Here is a 23,861-nt window from a genome sequence, read left to right on the forward strand (position 1 = left end):
CAAGGGCCTGGATGTTAAGAAGATCGCCATCAAGGCAGTTATCCCTGGAGACGGAGGTAACACTCTGGTCCTGGGAGAGGAACCTGAGCTCATGGGTTATCTGGAGGCCCAGAATTTCAAACTTTTTTGTGGTGCCCGTGGCTCTGTACAGCTGAAGGAACCAAGACAACAGGACAAATCAATTCCTCCGCCCAAGGATCCTCCGAGGAAACAGTTGACGGAAGAAGGGGAGACCGAAAAGGAGTCGGAACCAGAGCTTTCTTTGGAGGCTCTGGGGAAGACATCTGAATAGTTTTTACCTGTCACTACTTCCTTTGAAGTCGTGGGTTAAGGATGCGGCTTAACCCACGACTTCAATTTAACTAAGTCTCTCCTAAAATCCTTCAGGGTAAGTTCTTATCTCTCATTTAACTTGTTTTAATGGTTAAGGTTAGTCAGCTAAACCCGCAACATAGCAGAGCAGCTTCATACAATTTAGCTGCTCAATTAGGTAAGCAAGGCACTTTTGTTGCCTTAATTCGAGAACCTTGGGTGTACAAGGGTAAAATCCTTGGTAGGCTCATGAACGCACACTTCTTTTCGTCAGAGGGACCTAATAAAAGCATCTCCACAAATGTGGTTTTGTCGAATCTCCTCTCTGCCCAGCTTGTGGAGAAGAGGAAACACCTTTTCACTTTCTGGGACGATGTCCGGTGTTTTCTGTCCCTAGAAACAAATTCCTTGGGTTTCCTTATATTAGCTTTGATCAAGCCCTTCTATACAAAGGGCTCTCTGGCACAATAGCGTTTCTGATGTATACTAAAACACCTACAGGTAAGGTGAATTTTAAACCACAAGAAACAAGCATTGAGACGCCCTGTGAGTTCTTTTTTTCTTTGTAAAAGAAACTATGCAGGGATTTCTCTCTCATAGTTGTGTTTTGGAATATAATTTGGAAATAGATGTCAAATCTTTATACACTACCTGGCCATTTGGCTTGAGAAAGCACCTCTGCCCTCCTTATTTAATTAATTATTATTATATTATTCTTTTAGATTCGCCATCGCACACTTGTTTGGTCAAGAGTTTGCGTTTGGTGGTTTGGGAGGGATTGAATCCGCTCTTCATCTAACTGGGAAGTTTTCACGATTTAACCGACACCCTGAATTTAGAGATGGGATCTTTTGCTGATACTATATATTTGGTGTCAGTTTGGGATCTTATCTATTTATTATTTACCTTTACACGGGTGTTACCATTTAAATGATCAAATGGCGGAAGAGCAATGGGCAATATTGCCTAAGCTCTTTTCCATCTTTTCATAAGATTATTTAGAAATGCATTTTTTATTATACTCCATTACAGAATGCCACTATAGCTATTGCTACGCTTCTAGAACAGCAGCTGAGCTGGTACAAAAGGTATTCTGTAAATTCTTATTAGCGGAACCAGGCAGCGAAAATAGTAAGTTCTAAGTATTTAAAACTGCCCTTTTGTAAGCCTTTCCGGAGGTGAAAGATAATTGAAGTGATTTATAATGGTTTTCAGTTTCCTTGATTTTAATTATGGCTGATGGTCACCTACTTCGGGAATACCAACAGCACATTTCTATAAGAATAGAACAGGCTAAGATTACATGGCATTTATTCATTAGAGAGCATATTGTTACAATACTGCAGTCCTTCATGCAGTTCCTTTCAGTTGCACATCTTTTAAAGGATTTAAATTTGTATATTTTCACGTTATTAAAAGTACAGCACTATCTAATGTATACTGGTGAAATTTGAACTAATATGTGCTTTACATCCCCCCCCCCAAATTCACATCTGCAATGCATTCCATGTTGAAGACTTTCAAAGAAGCATATAAAGCTCCATATCTTGTAAATAAAAGCAAAAAACATGAAAATGAAACAAGTTTATTTGACATGCGTGCACGTATGTAAAGAGAAAATAAATCAGTACCATTTTATTGGGAATGCCACAATTTAGAGGATAAATTTGGAAAATTTTTAGATGAAGTTATTTAAAAAAGGTTTTCATAGAAATAAACACAAAAGTAAGCAAATGAATTGTTATTAAATCCCCTTTAGGTAGCAATACTATTTCTACTGTATAAAGAAAATTAGTTCCCCCCTTTTGTTTATGAATACTTTACTTTTGTATATGCTAAACGAAAATTAATACGAGTATTAGTTTTGTAGTTAACATACGGCATCAAACTTTTACAGATGACATTATATGACATCCAACAAAACAACTTTGATTGTCTCTCTCTAAATAACCACCACTGATAGTCCTATTAATGTATTAAGATGCTTAATCATTTGTACTCAGAATAACATCACATTTTCATCTTGCTAATAGCCAAAGATGATTCATATATTAGACAAAGATTAGTATTTTTATAAAATATAAACAGTCTGACAATAATAACAAAATCATTTATTACTTATCAATGTCGTAAAATGCTGATATAAAAACATGGGTTCAAAATTTTAAGCACATTAAAAAAAAAAAAAAAAAAAAAAAAAGTCTCATAACAAAGTTCAGTACAAAAAGTATGGGTTATTTTTTCCTGTTGAAATTTTAACTTAGAAAACATACATATAAAAATTTTAAGCAACACAAACTTTAAGCTAACGAATTTGCTAAATGAGTGGTCCAATTACTTTAAATAGTCCCATTAAACAATTGCAATGCTGGCAAATTTTAGATACCTAGTTGAGACATGGGTTCCACAAGCAGAAAGTAGAAACCTCATTTTCTTACAGACTAAATAAAATAAGTTTAATGTTTATCATGCTCTCCATCTCCTTTTGCAGAATTTCAAAAATTTATGATTAGTCCATTTTGATGTTATTACATCTACTACTTTTGCCCAATAATCAATATAATTTAGTTGATGGCTTTTCCCAGTTAACCTCAGAATGATATATGTTGTCAAATCCTTTGACTAAAAAAATAATGTAAATCAATTTCTAAAATGACTTCTTACAGTATCTTACCATTATTTTCTGTATCATTAATTTCTTTATTCATTTTTATAAAGATCATTTTCGTGCTTTCACTCCCCCCCTGAAAAAGAAAACCCTCTTCACCAAGATCTTAGTTTTAATCATTAGATTTCCTTCATTTATATTAAAACAGTTAAATCAAAGATGGGTTCAGTATAACAATTTTTTTTAGTGAAATGAGATATGTGCTCATTACTACAAGGTTAATAATGAGGGTTTTAAGCCTTCATGTTTGCATACCATACAATAAACACTTACAGCAGCAGTGCAGTAGAGACTTGGAGGCCACATTAAATACTTAAGAAAACAGAGAGTTATCATACTTTAGCACTCATACAAAAATTTGAAAACAGAGTAAATGTTTATAAAGTAGTATGAGACTGTAGTAAGGTGGCTAAAGATTAATTATTCAAACCACCTGCAGGCAATGCTTTCTAAATGTTATATTCAACAATTACTTTTTAAAGTCATTTACTATTATTAAGATAGATAATTGACAATATTCTGCATCCAATAAAATTATCAAATAACAATGATGTAACAAACTATAGCATTTGCTGTTTGATAAAAAATATGAAAAGAAAATACAAACTAGAAAAAGAAATAAATTTAGAAAAATAATATAACTACAATGCAAACGAATATAAACTTTACAAAACAGATTCACAGAATCTATATTAGAAACATATGAATAATCAGAAGTTATACAATTAATATTTTCACATAAATTGGTGCTGTGTAATGAACTTGTGTGACTATTTATATATATTCCTTGCTATCTTGGGGTTCACTTAATCTTCTGAGCATTACAGACTTGTCCTTAAATTTCAAAGTTCTCCCAAATGTCATCAATAGGTGGTATTTTCTAGATTATAATTGCATTATCTGCAACTTGATTTCTTTTCTTCCAATATATATTCAAAACAAAATCAGATATATCGGGAGCTGACAGAAATTTTTGTGTGTAACGAATTGGAAAGCCATCCTTCTATGCAGAATTTTATGCCCACAACACTTGAAGGGTTAATTTTAATCAGACAATGACCAGTATTAAATATTTAAAAAAAAACTGTGTTGAATCACTAATAAAATATGAACTTGTACAGAAGACTAGTACTCTTAAAAATATTTAAATCCATATTCTGATTTAAGTACTAGAAATTAAAAGGAAAATTATTCTTTATTTCTTTGAGACATCAAGAAGTATCAGGACCTACAGATGCATCTTCAACCTTTTTTTTTTTTTTTTGTTTTTGTCTTTTTAACTTCAATTTATAAATAAAATTCTTACTTTCACGAAATAAAATCTTTGTTGTCAGCATAATCAACCAACAACTTCTCAAATAAGCTCCCCCAATAATAAGATTTTTATACACATATTAAAACATCATTCTTAGTTTAGAAACAAGAGTTTTATGCACATAATTTTCCTCCTTATAATAAAGCAGCAATACAAAACACTTTATAAACGCACAATCACAGAAACATGTGAGCAAGCATTAGAAATTATTTTTCACTAGTTTAATCTAATATTTACACAAGAATCTGAAAACACAGCTTTTGTCAGGTACAGAATATATACTTATTAACATATACAAAAAAGAAATATAACTCAAATTTTCATGCTAAAATTATGCAATAACCTTTAAAATGCAAAACATTTAGACATTACAACACCTATTTCACAGTTTTTTTAAAACTGCAAATTACATACACAGATAAAAGAAATTAAAGCGCTGTATCAAATTTTATCCACAGACAGTATTTCATGCTTCTGATGCAAGAAATTTTGTTCAGGATTGGATTTGCATATATATCTATTCAGGGTATACATTTGTACAGAATTTATACATGTATACATGTACATTTTAAGGATATAAATCTGCTACTCTATACAATACAAACACCATATGCACAATATATTAATTTTTTGTATTTACATTATCAGTAGCCGCAAATTAAGCTTTGCTTTTTTTTTTATAAAATCATCTCCGTATTATCAAAGAATTAATTAGGTGAGTATTTTACATAAGAACATTAAAAAAAAATTTTTTTTTTCCTCTTTACAGATAAAACTCCCAACACAGAAATATTAATTTTACAATGACAGTTTCAAATCATAAAATTGCATAAAAAGTAGTCATAATTATGAATTAATTTGGAATTCCAAATACAATCTATATACACTAATCTTTTTTACTCTCTGGAATATTACTTACTTGGATTCTAAATAATACTACTTCATTGATTACATTATTAAGACATTCATAGAAGATATTTTAAAATTACTTCTGCTATTTCCATTCAAATTATCGTTGAAACAATTCTGTAAATTTCATATTACGACATAACATGCAGTTTGACTCCCCAGAAAAGATACTATATTATTTTCAAAATCAGGAAGGAAAAGATCAAAACAAACTTACACATTGAATACATATCTACAAACATACAAATACTTCATTAATTCAGTTCTTTTATAAACATTGTACATCAGATGCTGTATCAATAATAGTTCAAAACAATGAGAATTTTTTATAAATATTTTGTTTCTAAAACATGCATTACATTCAGGAATGTGACTTTTATAATAGGGCATGTTTCTAGAAGTACATGATTTTACATGAGTACTTGACGAATAAAAGCAGAATAATTGGAGCTAAAGTATCTTTACACATTGCTCATATATTTGAGATAAAAATTCAGAATTTGCAGTCAGAAAAATGGAAAAAATATATAAACTTTAGTGAGACACATAAGAACTACATAGCTATACAGATGTAAATTTATATCTTATACGACCTTCAGCATATGCACATCACGTGACATTATATATACTATACAATTATTACTCGCCCATAGGGTTTGGAACTCTATAATACCTAAGCAGGATATTTAACAAATTTTGTGGCACTTAGGAAGTGAGTTCCAATGCTTTTCATAACATAGGTTGCTGTTGCAATGATAATGGAGTAGAGCTTGGTGGCATGGAGTTTACAGCCATATCACCATAATATATTCCATTTTGTTCTCTAGATTGATGTGGCGGACCGTAGTTACCACTAGTTATAACAGCTGAACTTTGAGGGATGCTAAAACAAAATACATAATAGATACATATGAATCCCTTGTTTTCATATAAGTGTTCAAGAAATGTATCATAAATGTATAATTACTGCATTTTTATTTGGGTAGTATCATGCAGTGCAGAATTTACAAATTAAATGTTACTGTATTTTTTGAGAATTTGTATAGCATCCCAAGGTTTTGAAACCGTTCTAAAAAAAATGGACCCCAATGACATAAATAACATCATCTTTAGTTGAAGACATGAAAAAGAATCACATCTGCATGCATTTTATCTAAAACTTAATACTTACATTAAATGCACTCTACAAGTGATTTTTCATTAGCATACTTATGGAATAGCATATTAATTTATATAAAAGTTGTTCTATGGTAAAATCTTTCATACAGAATCAAAATGGCACTTAAATATTCATAGCCACTTTTATGTAAACAATTTTTTACATAATTCATTACCAAAGTAAACTTGCTGAATAAGAACTAGCCTTTTTCTCCTTTTGTTTCTATATACTGAACAAAATATTACACACAAAGAAAAAAGATGTGCAACGAATTCTGATGTTAAAATGTTTTTAACACCTTGAGAACAAACAGAATGACTATTTTTAGTATAAAGAATATGTCAAAAAGAAATTAAATTACACTGACTTGTTATCAGCAATTCTAATTATGCACACAGATGAGGCTGAAAAATATTATGAAGGTTAATTAAAAATAACCTCCACAGTTTTTATTTTGAATTAAAATTTTGCTCAATTTATTGTTATGTATGATGTATGAATATTGGTTTATTTCCATTAATCTAGCATATATTTATTCTCTGCTCAATTTCAGTTCTTATCACTTTAAGAAATATGCAGCAGATCCCTGGTATACTTCTGAGCAAGAATGAATTACATTCACATAATATCAATCACTGCATAGCAATGACGTGATGTCGAACTGACATAATAAAAAAGATGCATTCAAAATTTACTGGAGCTCTGAGAATTATGTGACTATTTTGGGAAAAAAAAAGCTTAAATAAAGCTCTGTTAGACACTTTTGTCTTATCAATTTCCTAAATAATGATTATTTATAATGGATAATTTCCATTTTTAGATCTAATTGATATAGTTAAACATACTCCATCTCTTAGTATTATTTAAATTTTGCATGAATGCCTAAGCGTTGCAATGAACACATGATTTTGTATTTTCTCACACTATTATTATCCATTGGATACTGGAAAAATTTAACGAAAATGGATAAGGACCAATCGTTTTATCTCAGCCTCAGTCACAAATGAACCAAATAATATGTATAAAATAAATTATACGGCAGCATACATTACGACTAAAATTTAGTAACCATTAAAAACCTATAAAAATGCACATGGTTGATAATCTTTTATTAACATAAAGTAATTTAAATTCTCCATATTTTCAGATTTCCTTTAGATTTCAATTTATATGAAAAATGACATTAAATGAAATGCATACAATAATTCTTCATATGTCTAAAAAGATATTTACCTAGCAAAAGAATTCTGATTTGATGCACCATAAGGAATATGAGGCATACCTCCTGAATGCAACATCCTTGACTGATGTGTAGTTGGCAAAGCTCCTGCAGATACATCATGTTTTATTCATATATCCAATAAAATTTCCTTAAAATGTACATCAAGATAGAAAGATAGAAAGATAACCTGATGGTGGGGGTACAACAGGATAATGGTCAGTATGAGGTACTGGCAGAGGTTGATAGTTTTCTACAGGGATGTAAGCATTTGGAAGCGAGTGAGATCCACTGTACATCTGAAATTAATATCAGAAAAAATACAATACATCCTTTAATAAAAAGATTACTAAACTGATTTTATTTGTATGAAATAACACTTGTTGAAAGAATACAAAATTTTATTGCAGTGAAAAAGGCAAAATTCACAGAATATGGATGAAGGTAAATCATTAGTATGGTTCATGCAACAATTCTGCAATTGAGATACTACACTAATTGTAAAAAAAGTAATTATTGATCATTATAATAATTATACCTTTATTTTTTAAACAGATATTCCGATTTATAAACCAGTCAAATTCTGGCAGTGGCAGTTTTACATGGGTTCAGGTTAACAATTAAAGTGGAAGTACTTATTTCTTCTATGCAAACTATATTGGTATAGGCAAGTAAAGGAAGGCTACTTTATATAATTGGAGAATGACATTTTTCATATTTAAAGAATTTAGATTTTCACTCACCCAGGACCACCACATAGAACCCTGAAAGTTTATTGAGACTTCAGTGTACTGGTTTTTATTTTATTTATTTTGACCCCCCAAAAAAATCCCAAATAAGGATTAAACTTTCTTAAGTTTAAAGAGCTAGGTTTAACAGTTTTTCAATTCAAATCCAAATTTTTGACTTCGAACATAGAAAGGCAATTAGGATTTAGATTTCAATTAAAATAAATCTGAAATTCATGGGAAAACCCCGATTTATCCGAGAATTTTCTGCTACGATAAAATTAATACCCCACAAATATCACAGGATCCATCGTAGCAGAATATACAAATAAATTCCATTTGTAACTGCTTGGCTCACAAAACATGTAAGGTTTTACAATGTACTCAGGCCATCTGTCCAGAATACACCAACAGAAAATTGCACATCCTCACCACAAAATTCCCTACTCATTTATAGAAAGTAGTTCCTTATGTCGTGTATAAATTTTTTGAAGATTATCCAGCAGAACATGACACATTTTGTGCAACCTATTCCTATTTGTGCCTTCATTATTGCTGAAGGGACAAAACCTTAAGAGTTTGAATCAGTCTCTTGCTATTGTGCCACTAAAAATTGATGCTGCTGACACAGAATCCCTTAACCAGTAATCTTCAAGATAATATTTCTTGGCAAGTCCCACTGAATTAAAAAAAAAGTCCTAAAAATTTCTCCATTTCTACATCAATTTAGTTTCTAATGACATATACTAGTTTTTGGTTTGGCTGTTGACTCATGAATACATTGCTTCGTGTACCTGTTGGTTTCTGATACAATGATTTGCACAATTTCTTTAATGACAAATGAAAAAATTCTATTAGTTGCAAAGAGGCCTAGAGGTTTGCACATTCCAGATGCATTATACCACTGCTGCCCTGAAAAACAATATCATTACTCAGCGTATAATTCGCATCAACATTAAGTCTTTCATGTGATGTTGAAGCTATCTGAGAATCACCAGTTTCACTACTTTTTATTCTACCAACATCAATATTCAAGACTGAAGCACGCTGAAGTGACTTCATATTTGCTTCATCTTCTTCTGCAATTTCATGAACACCATGGATTTCATTTTTGATACTTGAATCGGAAGCAAAGTCACAAAGTTTAGAGCTGCTTTCCCTATCTGAGTTGATGTCATCAACAAGCTCTTTGCCAGATAAACAGATATCTTACTGCCTTTTCAATTGAAAGAAGCTTTCATTTACTTACTTGTCTTTTAAAGACCTTAAGCATGCAAAATGTATGAAAAACATGACAAAGTTGTGTGGATATAAAAATTATGCCAAAGCTCTAAAAATTATACAGTTAGTGGCATGTAGTAGAAATTTTATGAAAACAATAATAATGACTAGGATGCGGCTAAAAAGTTAATAAGTAAGTTACTTGACATGCTGCAACAATATAGAAAAACACTGCATAGACGATGAGTTATCTCAACCCAAGCAATCCCAGAGGAAGAGACATGTTGTCCATCACGGCGAACGTGTAAGTGTTAAACTAAAGAAACCCAATAATGTGAGTGACCATTGCTTAAATGTTCAGCAATATTAATTGCCAACATTACTGACATGCAATGCCTACTGCCAAACATTACTGTGTAATTGCATTAACGAAGTATTAAAACAGTAGATTTTTAACAGTCCGCACAAAGTTATATTTTATTATTTAAAACACACTTTTCTGTTTTCATTTATATTTGTATTTATTAATTTTATCTACATGTAATAATATTACTTTGGTATACTTTGACTACCCTATATAATGTTATATTGTATCTATAATTAATTGCTGCTTAATTAAAATATATTATGTTGTAGTTTTTTTAAGAAAAAGCACCCAACACCCAAATTTTTTGCATTCTCAACAGTATACAGTGAGAGTGCTTGTAATAAATAAATAAAAAAAAGCATAAGAACTGCTGCTTTATTTTATATTTTGATTTAAATTAAATAACAACAACAAACACAAAACCAATGAACAGTTGATTCCCTGAAGAAAAAACTGAACACAGAAGATCAGAATTCTTCCTTATGTTTCAGAAAAATTATGCTATAAGGACACCTATTATGAAAAAGCACTCAAGGGCTACTGTCTCAGAAGGAATGCTTTTGTAGAGGACTTTCTAAGGGAAATTTTCTCAAATTCAAGTTATACAAGAAAGGGGAAACCTCAGGCTGATAATCCCATTCGTATGCCAGAAACCAACTTTTGATGAACTATCAATGTTCAGTGTTTTATCAGCTTTGCAACTATTGAATTTTAGAGCATACCTTTACACGACTTTTTTTCAACTAAACACATACTATATTAAATCAAACAATTGTTGTTACATATTTTTTACTTTTACACTAAATCTTTCTCATAAGAAGTATGCATTTAGCATAGTAATATGCTTTAGTTAGCTATTAAGCATACATGCAGTACTGCAACTGATAATATAGTAGTGAAATACATGGCAGCCCTGACTATAAGTATATCCTTTAATTACTTGATCTATTAAATAAGTCACACACTCACATTTTGATGCTGACAAATAAATAAGCATTTAGATTAAATGTACTACAACATCTAGGTGGAAACACAGGCTCAAATTTCAAAATAAACTCTACTTTGGTTCATTGTATAACATAAAATTTATGAGTAATGTGACAGACGAAAATACATTAGGAGCAGTCAAATAAATAACGAGTCAGAGGCAATTTCACAGTAATTATTAAATAAAACTTAAAAGTATTGTCCATATGCATTTAAGCATTTATCCCATTATGACAACAATCACATAATGACGTGCTCACAGAAATTCTTTTGTTGTTGTTCAAACCGCACTCCTTGACTTCATCATCCGTTTGACGTTGGTGTCCCCACAGTACTGTTTTCAGTTCACTGAAGATGTGGAAGTCACATGGGGACAGATCTGGACTAGGAGGCGTAGCTCAGGACTTCCCACTTGAACTTCTGCAAACATTCCTTTGTTGCATTGGCTGTGTGTGGTCTAGCATTGTCGTGCAACAGGATGACACTACAAGAGAGTTTATTGGGACGCTTCGATTTGGTTGCATTCCTGAGCTTCAATAAGGTTTCACAATACCACTGTGCATTGCTCCAGGAAATCGACGAGGATCAGTCCCTTACGATTGAAGTAGAAAGAAAGCAGTACCTAACCAGCACTAGTGCGGAGGATCTTGAATTTTTTGGTGGACGGTAATCTGTGTACTTGCACTAAAGCTTTGCTGTTTTGACTTGGGCTGAAACTGGTGGCACCAGCTTTCATCACCAGCAACAATTGCTGAAAGAAATTTGTCCCCATCATCATTATAACACTGCAGTGCTTGCAGAGACATGGCCATGCGACATCCCTCTTGTTCTCATGTCAAATGATGCCGGACCCATTGTGTGCACACTTTACAGGACTTCAACATGTCCTTGATGAATCTGTGAAACCCAAATGATACAGAAATATCATCTACTGTTAGACGACGGTACCTCTTTATGAGCTCAGCCACTTTCGCAACATGCTCGTGTGTGACATACTTTGGGGCTCCACTCCACGGGTCATCACCGATCGATATGCATCCTTCACGAAACCAGTTGTGCCACTCTTGAACTGTTGCCTGTGACGACATACAGTACTCCCCATAGATCCTTTTTATTTTGTCTATGAATTCCATGCCCTCCTACTTCTGCTATCAAAAACACATAACACCACGTTGCTCTGCTTTGGATGCCTCCATTCTGGGTCGCTTTCAAAAACAAAATGACTGGATGTGGGTGCTGCTTGGTTACTGTCCTTTGCTCGCTCCCAGCCAGACAAGTAACGACATCTCGTGAGAGAAATGCACATGATTTGTTCAACCTGACTCTCCATTTCCAAACCATCTGCACTTTCTACACAGCATATTTTTTTTGCAACATTCGCTGACTTTTATTTATTGACTGTCCCTCATACATTCAGCTGCTTAGTTGTGAATTTCCGTTTTATGGTGCATTTTCCTACAGTGTCTCTAACAGAACACTTGTTTACACTTGTGTGAATTACATGCACTGTGTATGTGGTTCTTTAATCAGCAAGTGAACTGATTCACTTTCATTGACATTTGTGATGTGGTAAACGAAGACAGCCCGTGTTGAGCTGAACTGTGTACAACATCTATTCATATATCAGCAGAAGCTTTCAGATCACATGGTGAAAGTGGAGCAATCAATGTTAACAAAGCAAAAAATAATAATAATAATGACAACATACACAGCAATGAACTAATACATCTCTTAAAAATATTTCGCTCGAGGTTCAGAAATATGGATATTATAACAAGAAATCTACTTATTGAAGCAGATGGCAATCTATTGAATTAAGGTATAAAAATATTAGCATGCAGCCATAATCAATATTAAGAAGTTCAGGTAAACCATGAACCGGCAAAACATTCGGTGATGAGTATTTCTTATTTTTCAGTCCTAACACTGCATGTGCATTTACTTTTAAAGGGTGGAGGGTTGACAAGGCAATATTAAACTACTGCAGCAAATGTGATATGGCATTAGCAGAATTTTCTTGTAACAAGCAAAAAGTTATGACATGCTTTAGAAATTAAATTCAATGACTTGCAAATATTCTATTTCATTAAGTAATCAGATAAATTTGAATTTTTCTATCTATATGTAATCTTTTAGATTGAATCTATTTTCGTTGCAAATCTAATTCTAACTTCAATCAAATGCTATTTTAAAATTCATTCTGGTAGGAAATGCACTAGATGTTCAATAACAAACCGTAATAGATTTTTTAGTTAATAGCATATTTAATCAAAAAAAAAACTGAAATTACAATCTCATTTAATTAGTCATTTATATCAACTAAATTTTAACATACTAAGCATATGTGTGAGTAGGTAAAGCTAGTACGACGATTACCTCTTTGAAAACCGAAGCCTTCGCTAACCTGCCAGTTAAAATGCCGAACCGCCCAAAATGGTTTCAACAGTCACAGCAATTTCTTCCCCTCCCCATCAATTAACGCACAATGACATCCTTTCTACTTCTAACAAATAAAGATAAGAAACCACAAATAATCCTTTTAGGACAAGTTGTCTGCAATAAACTGATACGATGCATTTGGGGAAACTGCACCTGCTACTGCATACCTTAGGGGAGGGAAGAAAACATCAGAATTTCGTCTGTTTGGGGCGGTTATGGTCTTTGAATGTAAGGCAGTCTAGGCCTTTATGATCTACGAAGGGTTGAGAATTCAGATTCCTAACAATTACGAGATTTTTTCCCACTTTTTGTCTGCAAATTCCTCTGGTCTGTGTTTCAAATGATGTGAGCTACTATCTAATAATTTATTTTAATTTTCCCTATGGGAATTTACTAATTTTTTTTAGAATTGTAACAGGAATTTAAGGTATATTATTTAACGCAATATGTGCATGTGTGTGTGTTTTCATTTAGCTTTTATGTGAATATACATATATGTGTTGGGCATCTTATATCACACAGAACATACTGAAAAAAACAGAGAATTTATTATGCACAAATATGAACTTAAAAAAAGGGCTTACATTTATAACTTTTCTTATAGAAAGGATTGCACATTAAAAGTAATATGTAGTACATAAAATATACCTACCCACATGGGACATTTCAAAACATAAATGGAACTTTTAATAAAAAATCCTGCTATCAGGCTGAAGAAATTCATGATAAAATTTTCTCTCTCCTTTTCACTTAAAAATTTTGCCACAGTCCTCAGGTATAAGAAACTGACACTAAAATTTTATTTTATACTTTTCATTATACCTCAAAATGAGGCTATTGTTTGAAATATGGAGTATCAAATAACAATTAGCTGCATATATTGGAAAACATTATAAACACTATGGAATAATTATGAGTCTTCTGTTGCTCGGTCCTATCATTTATAAACTACTAGTATTGTAATTAAATTTTTTGTTTCACATTAACAACATACTTTAGCTTTAGTTACATATAATTCACAAATATTTAAGGGAAGAGGAAATGCAGAGAAATTTTAAAAGTTACTTTAAATAAGATTCTAAACAATTAGAGATTCATAATGTATATCACAGGCTCATTAATTTGAAAATACTTATACGCTTTACCATTACTTTCAAACTTCGTATCCAAGATAAAAGTTCACAAAAATAACAACCAAATTTCTCAAGACTGTACCATTATTCAATACAGGATCATCTGGTCAAAGTAAATCCAGACCATCTGGTGGAAGATCTCCAAACTTATGCAATTCCAGACCTACCTCAATTGTGTGAACATCCATCTCTGAAACTGATGCTGAGGTTTTCTCTCAGTTCTACAATATATACGGACTGTGTACTAGTGGAAATAAGGCTACTTTTTCTTCATTGGCTTGAAAGCCCAGGGTGTGGCCTGGCCTTCTCCAGGCATCTCTATTTTTCACAGCTGTTTTCCAATTTTCGTCCTTTAGAATGTTCAGTCATTTTCAACAACTGATTCAGCTGGCCACAGTCTACCCCAAGGTCTGGTTCCCATGGGCTTTGCCAGAAAATGTTTTTTACAACACTGATCTTCATGCGTTCTGGACATATGACCAGCCCATTTTAGTCTCTGTAGTTTGAAGAATTTTACTACATCAGATTGCCAATACATTTGTAAAGATTTAAATTAAAACTTCCATACAATACACTCACATGGAACCCACCAAGTATGCAACAAACTATCTTTCTCTAAAAAATCCCTAAAAGCTATCATGTAAAGTCAGCTCCCAGGCTTCCAAAATGTAAGTTAGAACAGATCTTATAAGACTCTTATAAAGAAGTAATTTAGTTTTTAATTTGAGAAAACTGAATTTTAAATAGTTCTTCAGGCCATGAAAACATCTATTTGCAGCAGAGATTCTTTTAAGTATTTCAGAAGTTATATCATTTTTACAATTCATCTCCACTTCCAGACTTTTTCAAATCTATGGCTACTAATTTCTAAATAACTAAATGGTAGCTCATATTTTAAACAAGGCATATATTTGGTTTTACTTTCATTAACCAGAAAGGTTAAATCTTTTTACCAACACATTGAATGCTTGTTTAAGAGAAGAAACAATATGGACAACACTGCAAATATCATCTGCATAAGCCAGCAAATGAACAGTCTTTTTAAAAATATTTCCTCTAGTATTAATCCTAGAATCTCTAATACCTTTTTTGAGTGTAACATTAAACAGGAGGCATGCCAATGCATTCCCCCTGCATCACTCTATTTTTGACCTTAAGCTGTTCCATAAGGAAACCTTGCAAATAAATTTAAATCTTGGTTTAGCCACCAGTGCAACCAGTGCAACAAGTTTTTCTGGAATACTTAATTCATGCACGGCCTCAATGAGTAATTCCCTATTAATGGCAAAAATACACAGTTCTAAACAGATAAAAAGATTATGTGTTTCAATCCCAAATTCTCTCCATTTTTCCAAAAATGTACCCTAGGTTGAAAATCTACTCAATAGTCAGTCTTCCCTCCTAAAGCAACACTGATAATCGGCGATCTCGTTATCAACATAAGGTAAAAGTCTGTTAAAAAGAATAGTTGAGAGTATTTTATAGGACAGAAGACTAATTTCTCTATAAATATTGCAAACAAGCACATTTCCCTTTTTGCGAATCAAACAGATGGTACTAAACTTCCATTTCATTGGGAGTGTCTCATAATACCAGATGAGCTGAATTAAGTCTTTGTTTAATAGAATGGAACTAGGTCCCACAGCTTTTAATAGTTCTGAAGAAATACCGTTTGGCCCTGGAGATATATATATATATATATATTTTTTCCCTTTAAAGCATGATTCACCTGTTCCAGAGAAGGGGGATCAATAGGCTCTAGGTTTCTGCTTGTTCTTTCACTCTTCTCTGTTTACAATTTAAAATTCAATAGCTTATCCAGGTGCTCCTTCATCTCTGTAGAATGTCACTGTTATCACTTAAGATAGAACTGTTTTCTCCTCTAAAAAGTGTTTCTCTAGGTTTAAAACTTCTTCATCTGTGACTGAATTCACAAAAGAAAGCTTTGCTTTCCCCTACTCCTCTAAGATGTTCAACAACACTTAGAAGATTTTCATGGAAGTTCCTCTTTTTACCATGGTGGATCTTTTGTCCCCTCCTTTTTATTGCAGATTTATATTCATCAACAGTTAATCTTGTATGCTTTCTTTGAAGCATCTTCTCATATGCTATATTTTTAAGGTTAGAGGAAGTCCTACATTCCTGATTCAACCAGTCATCACTCATTCCCTTTCTTACTTCTCCTAAGACTTTGTTGCCAGTTTCAATAACAGTCATTTTTTTAACAGATTCAATTTTTCATCTATACACTCCAATTTGAATTTTTTTATTGAGTTTTTAATTCAGGCTGGTAGCTCTGCTTTAAATCTTTCTCTTTTAACAGTAGGCAGTTAAATTTATCCAATTTCACCCCGATTTTTACGGGCACTGCATATTCTTGCACTGATTTACATCATTACCAAGTAGTGGTTCCGAGTCAAAATTCGCTTTAGATATGATCTGACATCCAGTATGTCTGAGGCATGTCTGGCGTCAAGATATGGTCAATATGATATAAAGTGCCAACACCCAGAGATCTCTTTTGCGAATACTATTATATAGAAAGCAAGAACTGACCACCCCCACATCATGTTCCATAGAGAAAAAAAAAGTCTCTGGCCATTATCATTTGAATTGTGAGGTTTGTTAAGGTAATCATGTCTGAACCTATTTTCCTTCCATATATTGGCATCTGCTCTCCCAGCACAATCTTGATACCATGTTTTGGGCTGGCAGAATACAGTGTGTGGACTTTTTCATAAAAAGGATCCTTCTCATCCTCAGCCTTTATCTTCAACTGATGCACGTACATTAATTTTAAAGAATCTACATCTCAATCTAACCCTGCATAACCTTGGAGACTTTGCCTCAAAATCAATATTAATATGCCTAATCCTCTTATGAAAAAGTAAATCAAGTCTTCATTCATATGTATTTCTATTCATCAGGCCTACCAGTTAAATTTATTTACTCAATTGGATTTGACGATAAAATATGAATTTGCCGAAAAGCACAGTAAACATTAGCTTGAGTGAAAAAAAGGCTCATAATTGAGTAGTGCAGTTACCTCATGAAGAAACCTTTATCCCGTGCTTGCTCTTACATAAAGTAAAACTATACGTAAGCTTCACTAACTAAGGTTAAAGGTGAACTTTGCCACCAAATCTACAATGAAACATGCTTAATTTAACATTGATGGATTAGCTATCACATATCCTGATCATTTACTGTATTTTTCATAAAAATAGTTGCTACTCACAGATTATTATATCTGTTCTACATTTATTGACATAAAATTCACCCATACATGTGTATCATATGGCCCTAAATACAAGACATGTTTTCCCCATCACCTTAATATGCTCATAAAACTACAGTATCTTACACTCAACAGCTTAACATTCAAAATACCCAATAAAATATGTTTACTTATCTTACATCAAGAAATGGCATTTGGTCTACTTAATTACTAATCCCAGAGAAAATCTTCAGCATTTCAAATTCATATATGTAAGGTTTGCTTCTACAAGCCCTACTTACTTCTGTAAAACAGTTTAAACACTGTAGGATTATCTAATATATTACTTATAAAATAATATATAAATTTTTTTGGTGTATTTTTAAGTTAATACTAGTTTAACTTAATATAAAGTTTTCAGATTTGTTTCTACTGCATCAGGATTCTCTTCTGATAAAGTATGCCAGAATTTGAACTACATCAATATGATAAAATTTAAGAATACCTGTTGAGGAACTTGCGAGGGTACATATCTGTGCATGACATCTTGTACTGGATAAGAGCTATATGGTAAAGAGGAGTAATCTTTCATAAGTGTTTGGTAAGAATGCAGTGCTTCCACTAGAAGCTGATTTGCTGTAGTAAGAGATGCATGCCGACGGTCTATTTGTTCAAGTTCTTGATCAATAAGAGGACCCATTGCTAAGCAGTGTTCTGTGGAAAAGAGTGGGGGAAAAAAAGATAACATACCACTGAAGGAACCTAATATGAGTTTTAATCAAAAATCAACAAAAATTTCAAACCTTCTAAGGCAAGTAATTCCTCAGAATCTGGCCGTTCACCAGTAGGGTCAGCTTCATGTAATAAATGCAACATTTGGTCAATTTTGTCCTGAAATAATTTCATTTAATCAATACACAATTATTGAAGTATAAATTCAATGCTACGAATATCATACATCATTCCTACCTCATCAATCTCAACTTCTTGATCTTCTTCCACAGTCTTAACTCTAACTTCTTCATTAAACTGAACAGTTTTCTTTTCAAGTGCTTTGACTGAAAGTAGGGAGTAAACAGAAGATATGAGAGAATGAATACATTAACACTAGTGCCTATAAATACGTTTCTAAAAAAACACAAGGCTTTCAGATATGAAAAAGCAAAACTGCTTAAAGATAGCATTTGACATTATACCCAAATTTCCATTTCTTGTACAACTAACACAGTACAAAGTTACAACAGAAACATTAAAACTGTTTTTCGAACCAATTTTCTAGTTTAATAAATCTAAAGACTTAAGAATTCCAGCAAGATTAGTATTTAATTTTTTTTTTATTATCAAGAACAAATAAAACATTTTTTAAGGACGCATTAAATGCCTTCATTTATAATTAAGGAGTTACCTATCTTCTTCTAAAACAATAACAATACTACAATAAAGTATAAACTACTCTTAAATACATTTCAAACAAAAATTATTACCCGTCATTCAAAAACTCTGTTAGCATTTTTATTAACTCCCCACATAAAAATTATTACTTGTCACAGTTTAATGGATTCGTAGAATTGTAAATACTGATTACTAGTGTCTTCCATATAAATAAAAAATTAACAAACTACGATTATAGCCATTTTGAAATTCAATAACTTGGGTAGAAAGATGGCCAAAATAATCAAATTTGAGTTTTTCCCACCAATTACATCAAAAACCACTGCAAAAATGAGCCAATGGCCTACCCATTATTACATTTTCAAGAAATAAATGTGGTTTTTGCATGAAAATAAAGACTATTATTTTATGAAAGGTAGGTTAAAAATAACCAGATGCCATTTTAAGGGATAATAAAAACTTGACACCACCTACAGTTCCACACAGTTCTCGTGTTCTGTGAAGGTCACCTTTAATTGTCCTAAACACAGGCTATTTTCAACTGGAGCTCTGCTGAGAGGGTTCATTGTATAAGGAAGCAATTAACCATCAGAAAAATATTTCTCTATTATGTATGATTTACAACACAAAAACTGCTTTCCTCCAAAACTTGCAATTTAGTCGCTAGCCTTCTTTCTACCTGTGTTCAGATATATTAATTCCATTATTTATGTTACTAATGAAGTGAAAGAAATTTACATAAATAGAAAAATTAAACATAATTCTTTCACTGAAAAATATCTTGAACAACATAATGCTAAGAAATATTTACAGTTATTTACAGTAATTGCTGCAGTCAAATTGTATGCACAATCAATAATAGATATATCTAACCAGTTTCTGGTTCAGTGGTCAAATCAGCTGAAACAAAATTTGCTGGGAAGAGGCCTTCTCCGCGGTGATTGGAGCCTTTCCACCAGTTAGGGTCACTAAAAATTTCACATAAATAATGAATACAATTCTTTTACAAGAAATAATAATAAAAAAAAGTTAGCACATTTATTAAACTCATGTATAAAACTTATTACCTGTCATCTAGTACTAAAACAATTTCTCCAGCCTTGAAGGTTAATTCATTATCTTCTGCAGCTTCAAAATCATACATAGCCCTCACTTTTCTTGGTTCTTTTTGTGTCATTTTCTGTGACGCATAAGAGCTGGATACAGATGCTATAGGATATAATGATGCTGACTGCTTTGGTGATGACCCAGTCTCCTTCAAAGATAACTCAATGGCTGGTAGAGAAAAAGGTCACATTCATTTTTATTCATATACATAAATGCATTAACAAAGAAAATCTTTAAAATGACAATAAAATTTAAAACTTAAGAGCTTTGATTAAGCAAAAGTAAAACGCAAGAAACCTTTTGCAAGATCTTCTTCTTCCTTACTTGACACAATACTTGTATCCTTAAGTCGCTGCATTGCAGGTTTGCTTGATTGAACCTAAAGTTTTGCAAAATACAGTTAAATATGCAAGTACACACCCCCCCCCAAAAAAATCATGACTTGATAGTTACACAAAATTGTTAAGATTAATGAAAATAGAGCATTACTCAAAATACTTAATGCTTATTAAATAATATATGAATACTCACTGTAACAGATGATGAAAAATCACTTCTCTCACTCTTCAGACTATTATACAGTGATGGTATGAGGCTAAACAACATAAGTATAACAAATTATCAAGATAACTGAAAAGAAATTAACAATTGAAAATGACATAAAATAGAACCATAAATGACATATGGTAAGTAACTTTTACAGAACAAATATGATTCAACCTAACTAAATTTTCATGAGAATTAGACCATGTGAAATTCATATGCATTCATAGATTTAGAATTTCATAGATGTAAAAATTTTTCGAAAGCGGAAACTATATTTTTTAAAATAATAGAACTAATTATGTACTACTATACTTCATTTAAATGAAGTTAGAAATGCATATTTATTGATCTTAAAAATTTTCAATCTAGTAAAATTATAAAAATATTTGTAACAAAACAAAATATGATTATACCCAATAAACAATAAACAGACTTTTTAAGCCTTCGATGTGTGCGATATTATTTTTATAATATTTTAAACTAAAAACACTAGAAATTGAATATTATGATCCTTGAGACAAATAATATATAAATTTAAAAAATCTACTCTCGCCCATTGTTCTGTGGGTGGTGGTTGCACTGTGAAACCACCGCACATCTAGGACTTTGAAACTTACTGAGGTAGTAAGGAAAAAAAAAAAAAAAAAAAAAAAAAACCTTTCTCCATGCTTTGTTTCCAATAAATGACGAAATTTATGAATTAAAAAAATTTATGCAAGAATTGCATTATACATAATTTTTTTACATTATTTTACAAAGTAAATTGTCAGAAAATATTAAACAAACATTTATGTTATTTTTCTATAGCAGTGAAAATATATGTACCTACATAACAGGGACGTTTGGCTAAATGGATAAAAAAAACTCAGTAAAATAAGGATAAGAAAGACTTTTTTTTTTTAAATTTCAAAGAACAAATTTTTTTTGCGACGCTGTTCAAAGCATGTTTTGTCTTTTTGGTGCATGCATAGAACCACATTGCATGTTTCGCACATGTCTCTTCTAGGAGGTTTCTTCTTTGTTCTACAAAATGCACACTGCCTGGATCTAAATTTCACTGGTATATGTCCAGAGTTATTTAGCTTCTTTGATCTGGCACATGAAATTTGTGGTTTTTTTATGTTAATGGGGAGGAGGCTTGGTTTTTTTTTGGCTTTGGTACGGATCGTTTGTTTCCCATTCATACTTATTTGTATTTCATCCCAAAATATTCAGAAAATATTTTTAATTATAGCAAAGTATATTTACATTAAATTTAAACCACAGGAAATAATTTATAAAATCACAATACTAGCTTGAGGAGCAAGTGTTGAGGTCAAAGAAAAGTCTCTGGAAAAGAAAGACCTTTTTACTGGGCAGGTGCATGTATTGTTTAGTAATAAAATAACTCTATGGTTTCAAACCCCTTATCTATATCCAGGTAAAAAAAAAAAAACATTCCTATTTGAGAAGTGAGCAAACGCCATTGTGAAGAGCAGTGGTTTTTAGGCGCGACCACCGAGCATTGTGACACAATGGCCTAGTGGCACAGTGGTCGTACCCTGAAACCACAAAGCAAATGCTATACATATAGAGGGTTTTTTATATATGCAGTTTAATTATTGCTATTTTTTATTGTTTATGATAGAAATCATGATGTGCGATGAATAAATTTTGAAATTTAAAGTTGTTTATATTAATAAAAGGAAGTTATTTTGTCTCATTGCAAATGAACTTTAAAAGACATCCGATTTGAAGTACTAAGACCTAAAACATGAATGAATCTGCAGTCATTTTGTGTTATTTAGAGGTAAAAGATCAGTAATCAATTGATTTTCACTCAAAAATTTCGGAAAGAAGAGGAGAAAAAAATTCGAAAATCGGTGGTTTCAGGGCGTGACCTCTGCGCCTCAGAGGGTTAATATATGCTACTGTAATCAATTCAGTTTATAACATTATCTATATTTTCAGCATGGCACAGCTGGCATATTCCTAAGCATTCACTTATACATATCCTTCAAGGGCAGCTGAATAACAGGAAAGCCGTACAAGTAACAAAATTTTCCCTAAACGTTACTATCCCTAAACTTACTGATATTTCACAAAAGGGGCACTTACCACAGTTTCAACAGCCCTTAAATTTTAGGGACCTAGGAGGCAAGTGGATAGTTAGAAACTGAGATGAATTTTCCTTTAGTCATGTCTCATTTTTTAAACTACCTACATGATGCACAGGTTTGACAAGCAATAAAATGATGTATATATCTAATTAACATATTCTGGACATACACAATTGAGGACCCAACATGTCCCATAAGAAGGCTTTAAGTTGCATCAGATAGCAACTACTGATTTTAACAGAACCAAATTGCCAAAAAGAGTCTACAGCTTTATGTTTCAGGTGCCACATAGTACAGTACCCTTTTCTTTTCCTCAAGTAATTAAATAGGTATTTTATGGAATGATCTTTCTGGTTTAAAAAAATTATTCATGCAAACACCTCATATGGTAGTCAATAATTTTGTCATATTAAGAATTCTTAATGCTTTCTTAATATCCATGCTCACCCCTAAAAAGATTTCACTATGCAACTTACTATGTTGCCAAGATAAGCAACCCTTAACATCACAAAAGGTATTTATGAGGCAATGCACGTATGCCACAAAAAGGCAATTATCAGGCAGCTGAGTTGTGCTTGTGTGCACACAATGCACAAGTGTGAATTCTGGCTTTTCAAATTTGGCAGCAATATTTCTGGTTAGTGTTTGAAGAGTGTGCATTTTTTTTTTTTTTTTTTTTTTTTTTTTTTTTTTTTTTGTAAGGAACCATAAAAGTGAGTATGGAGTTTGCTAGCCACTGAAAATGTTGCATTTATTCAGAAATATAGAATTTTACCTAATAGTGGAGAAGACAAAATTCACATGGTTGTACTCTGTGTTGATCGAGTTTGTATGCTGATACCGCAATCAGTGAATTCTGTTTTTTCAAAGAGAAAACAGATTGCTGCATACATAGGGAAACACAACAGCACATACAAAGCCCAATTTATGCAATTTTCTTATTGTTTTTAAGCAAAAATCAGGTAGCTGTCTACATAAGAAAAGAACAGCATGCACAATGCCAAGTTTCTGCAATTGTCTTATGTCTTTTGAAGCTAAAACAG

General features: G+C 32.1%; 1 protein-coding gene across 1 annotated transcript in view; it reads right to left on the reverse strand.

Moving 5' to 3' along the window:
* Positions 1 to 2,402: 2,402 nt before the first annotated feature.
* Positions 2,403 to 23,861, reverse strand: part of Stam (signal transducing adaptor molecule) — a 46,330-nt gene continuing 24,871 nt past the window's right edge. The window contains exons 5-14 of the mRNA XM_035352390.2: positions 20,705 to 20,768; positions 20,471 to 20,552; positions 20,134 to 20,341; positions 19,940 to 20,034; positions 18,644 to 18,732; positions 18,478 to 18,565; positions 18,180 to 18,388; positions 7,773 to 7,881; positions 7,597 to 7,690; positions 2,403 to 6,087 (exon numbers count right to left, since the gene is read on the reverse strand). Coding sequence (XP_035208281.1) covers positions 5,934 to 6,087; positions 7,597 to 7,690; positions 7,773 to 7,881; positions 18,180 to 18,388; positions 18,478 to 18,565; positions 18,644 to 18,732; positions 19,940 to 20,034; positions 20,134 to 20,341; positions 20,471 to 20,552; positions 20,705 to 20,768 — 1,192 coding nt within the window. The 3' untranslated portion in view covers positions 2,403 to 5,933. The remainder of the gene's footprint in view (positions 6,088 to 7,596; positions 7,691 to 7,772; positions 7,882 to 18,179; positions 18,389 to 18,477; positions 18,566 to 18,643; positions 18,733 to 19,939; positions 20,035 to 20,133; positions 20,342 to 20,470; positions 20,553 to 20,704; positions 20,769 to 23,861) is intronic.

This window comes from Stegodyphus dumicola, chromosome X2 (assembly GCF_044657685.1).
Source record: "Stegodyphus dumicola isolate Sdum_Otavi_A_Nest chromosome X2, ASM4465768v1".
Taxonomy (NCBI): Eukaryota; Metazoa; Arthropoda; class Arachnida; order Araneae; family Eresidae; genus Stegodyphus; species Stegodyphus dumicola.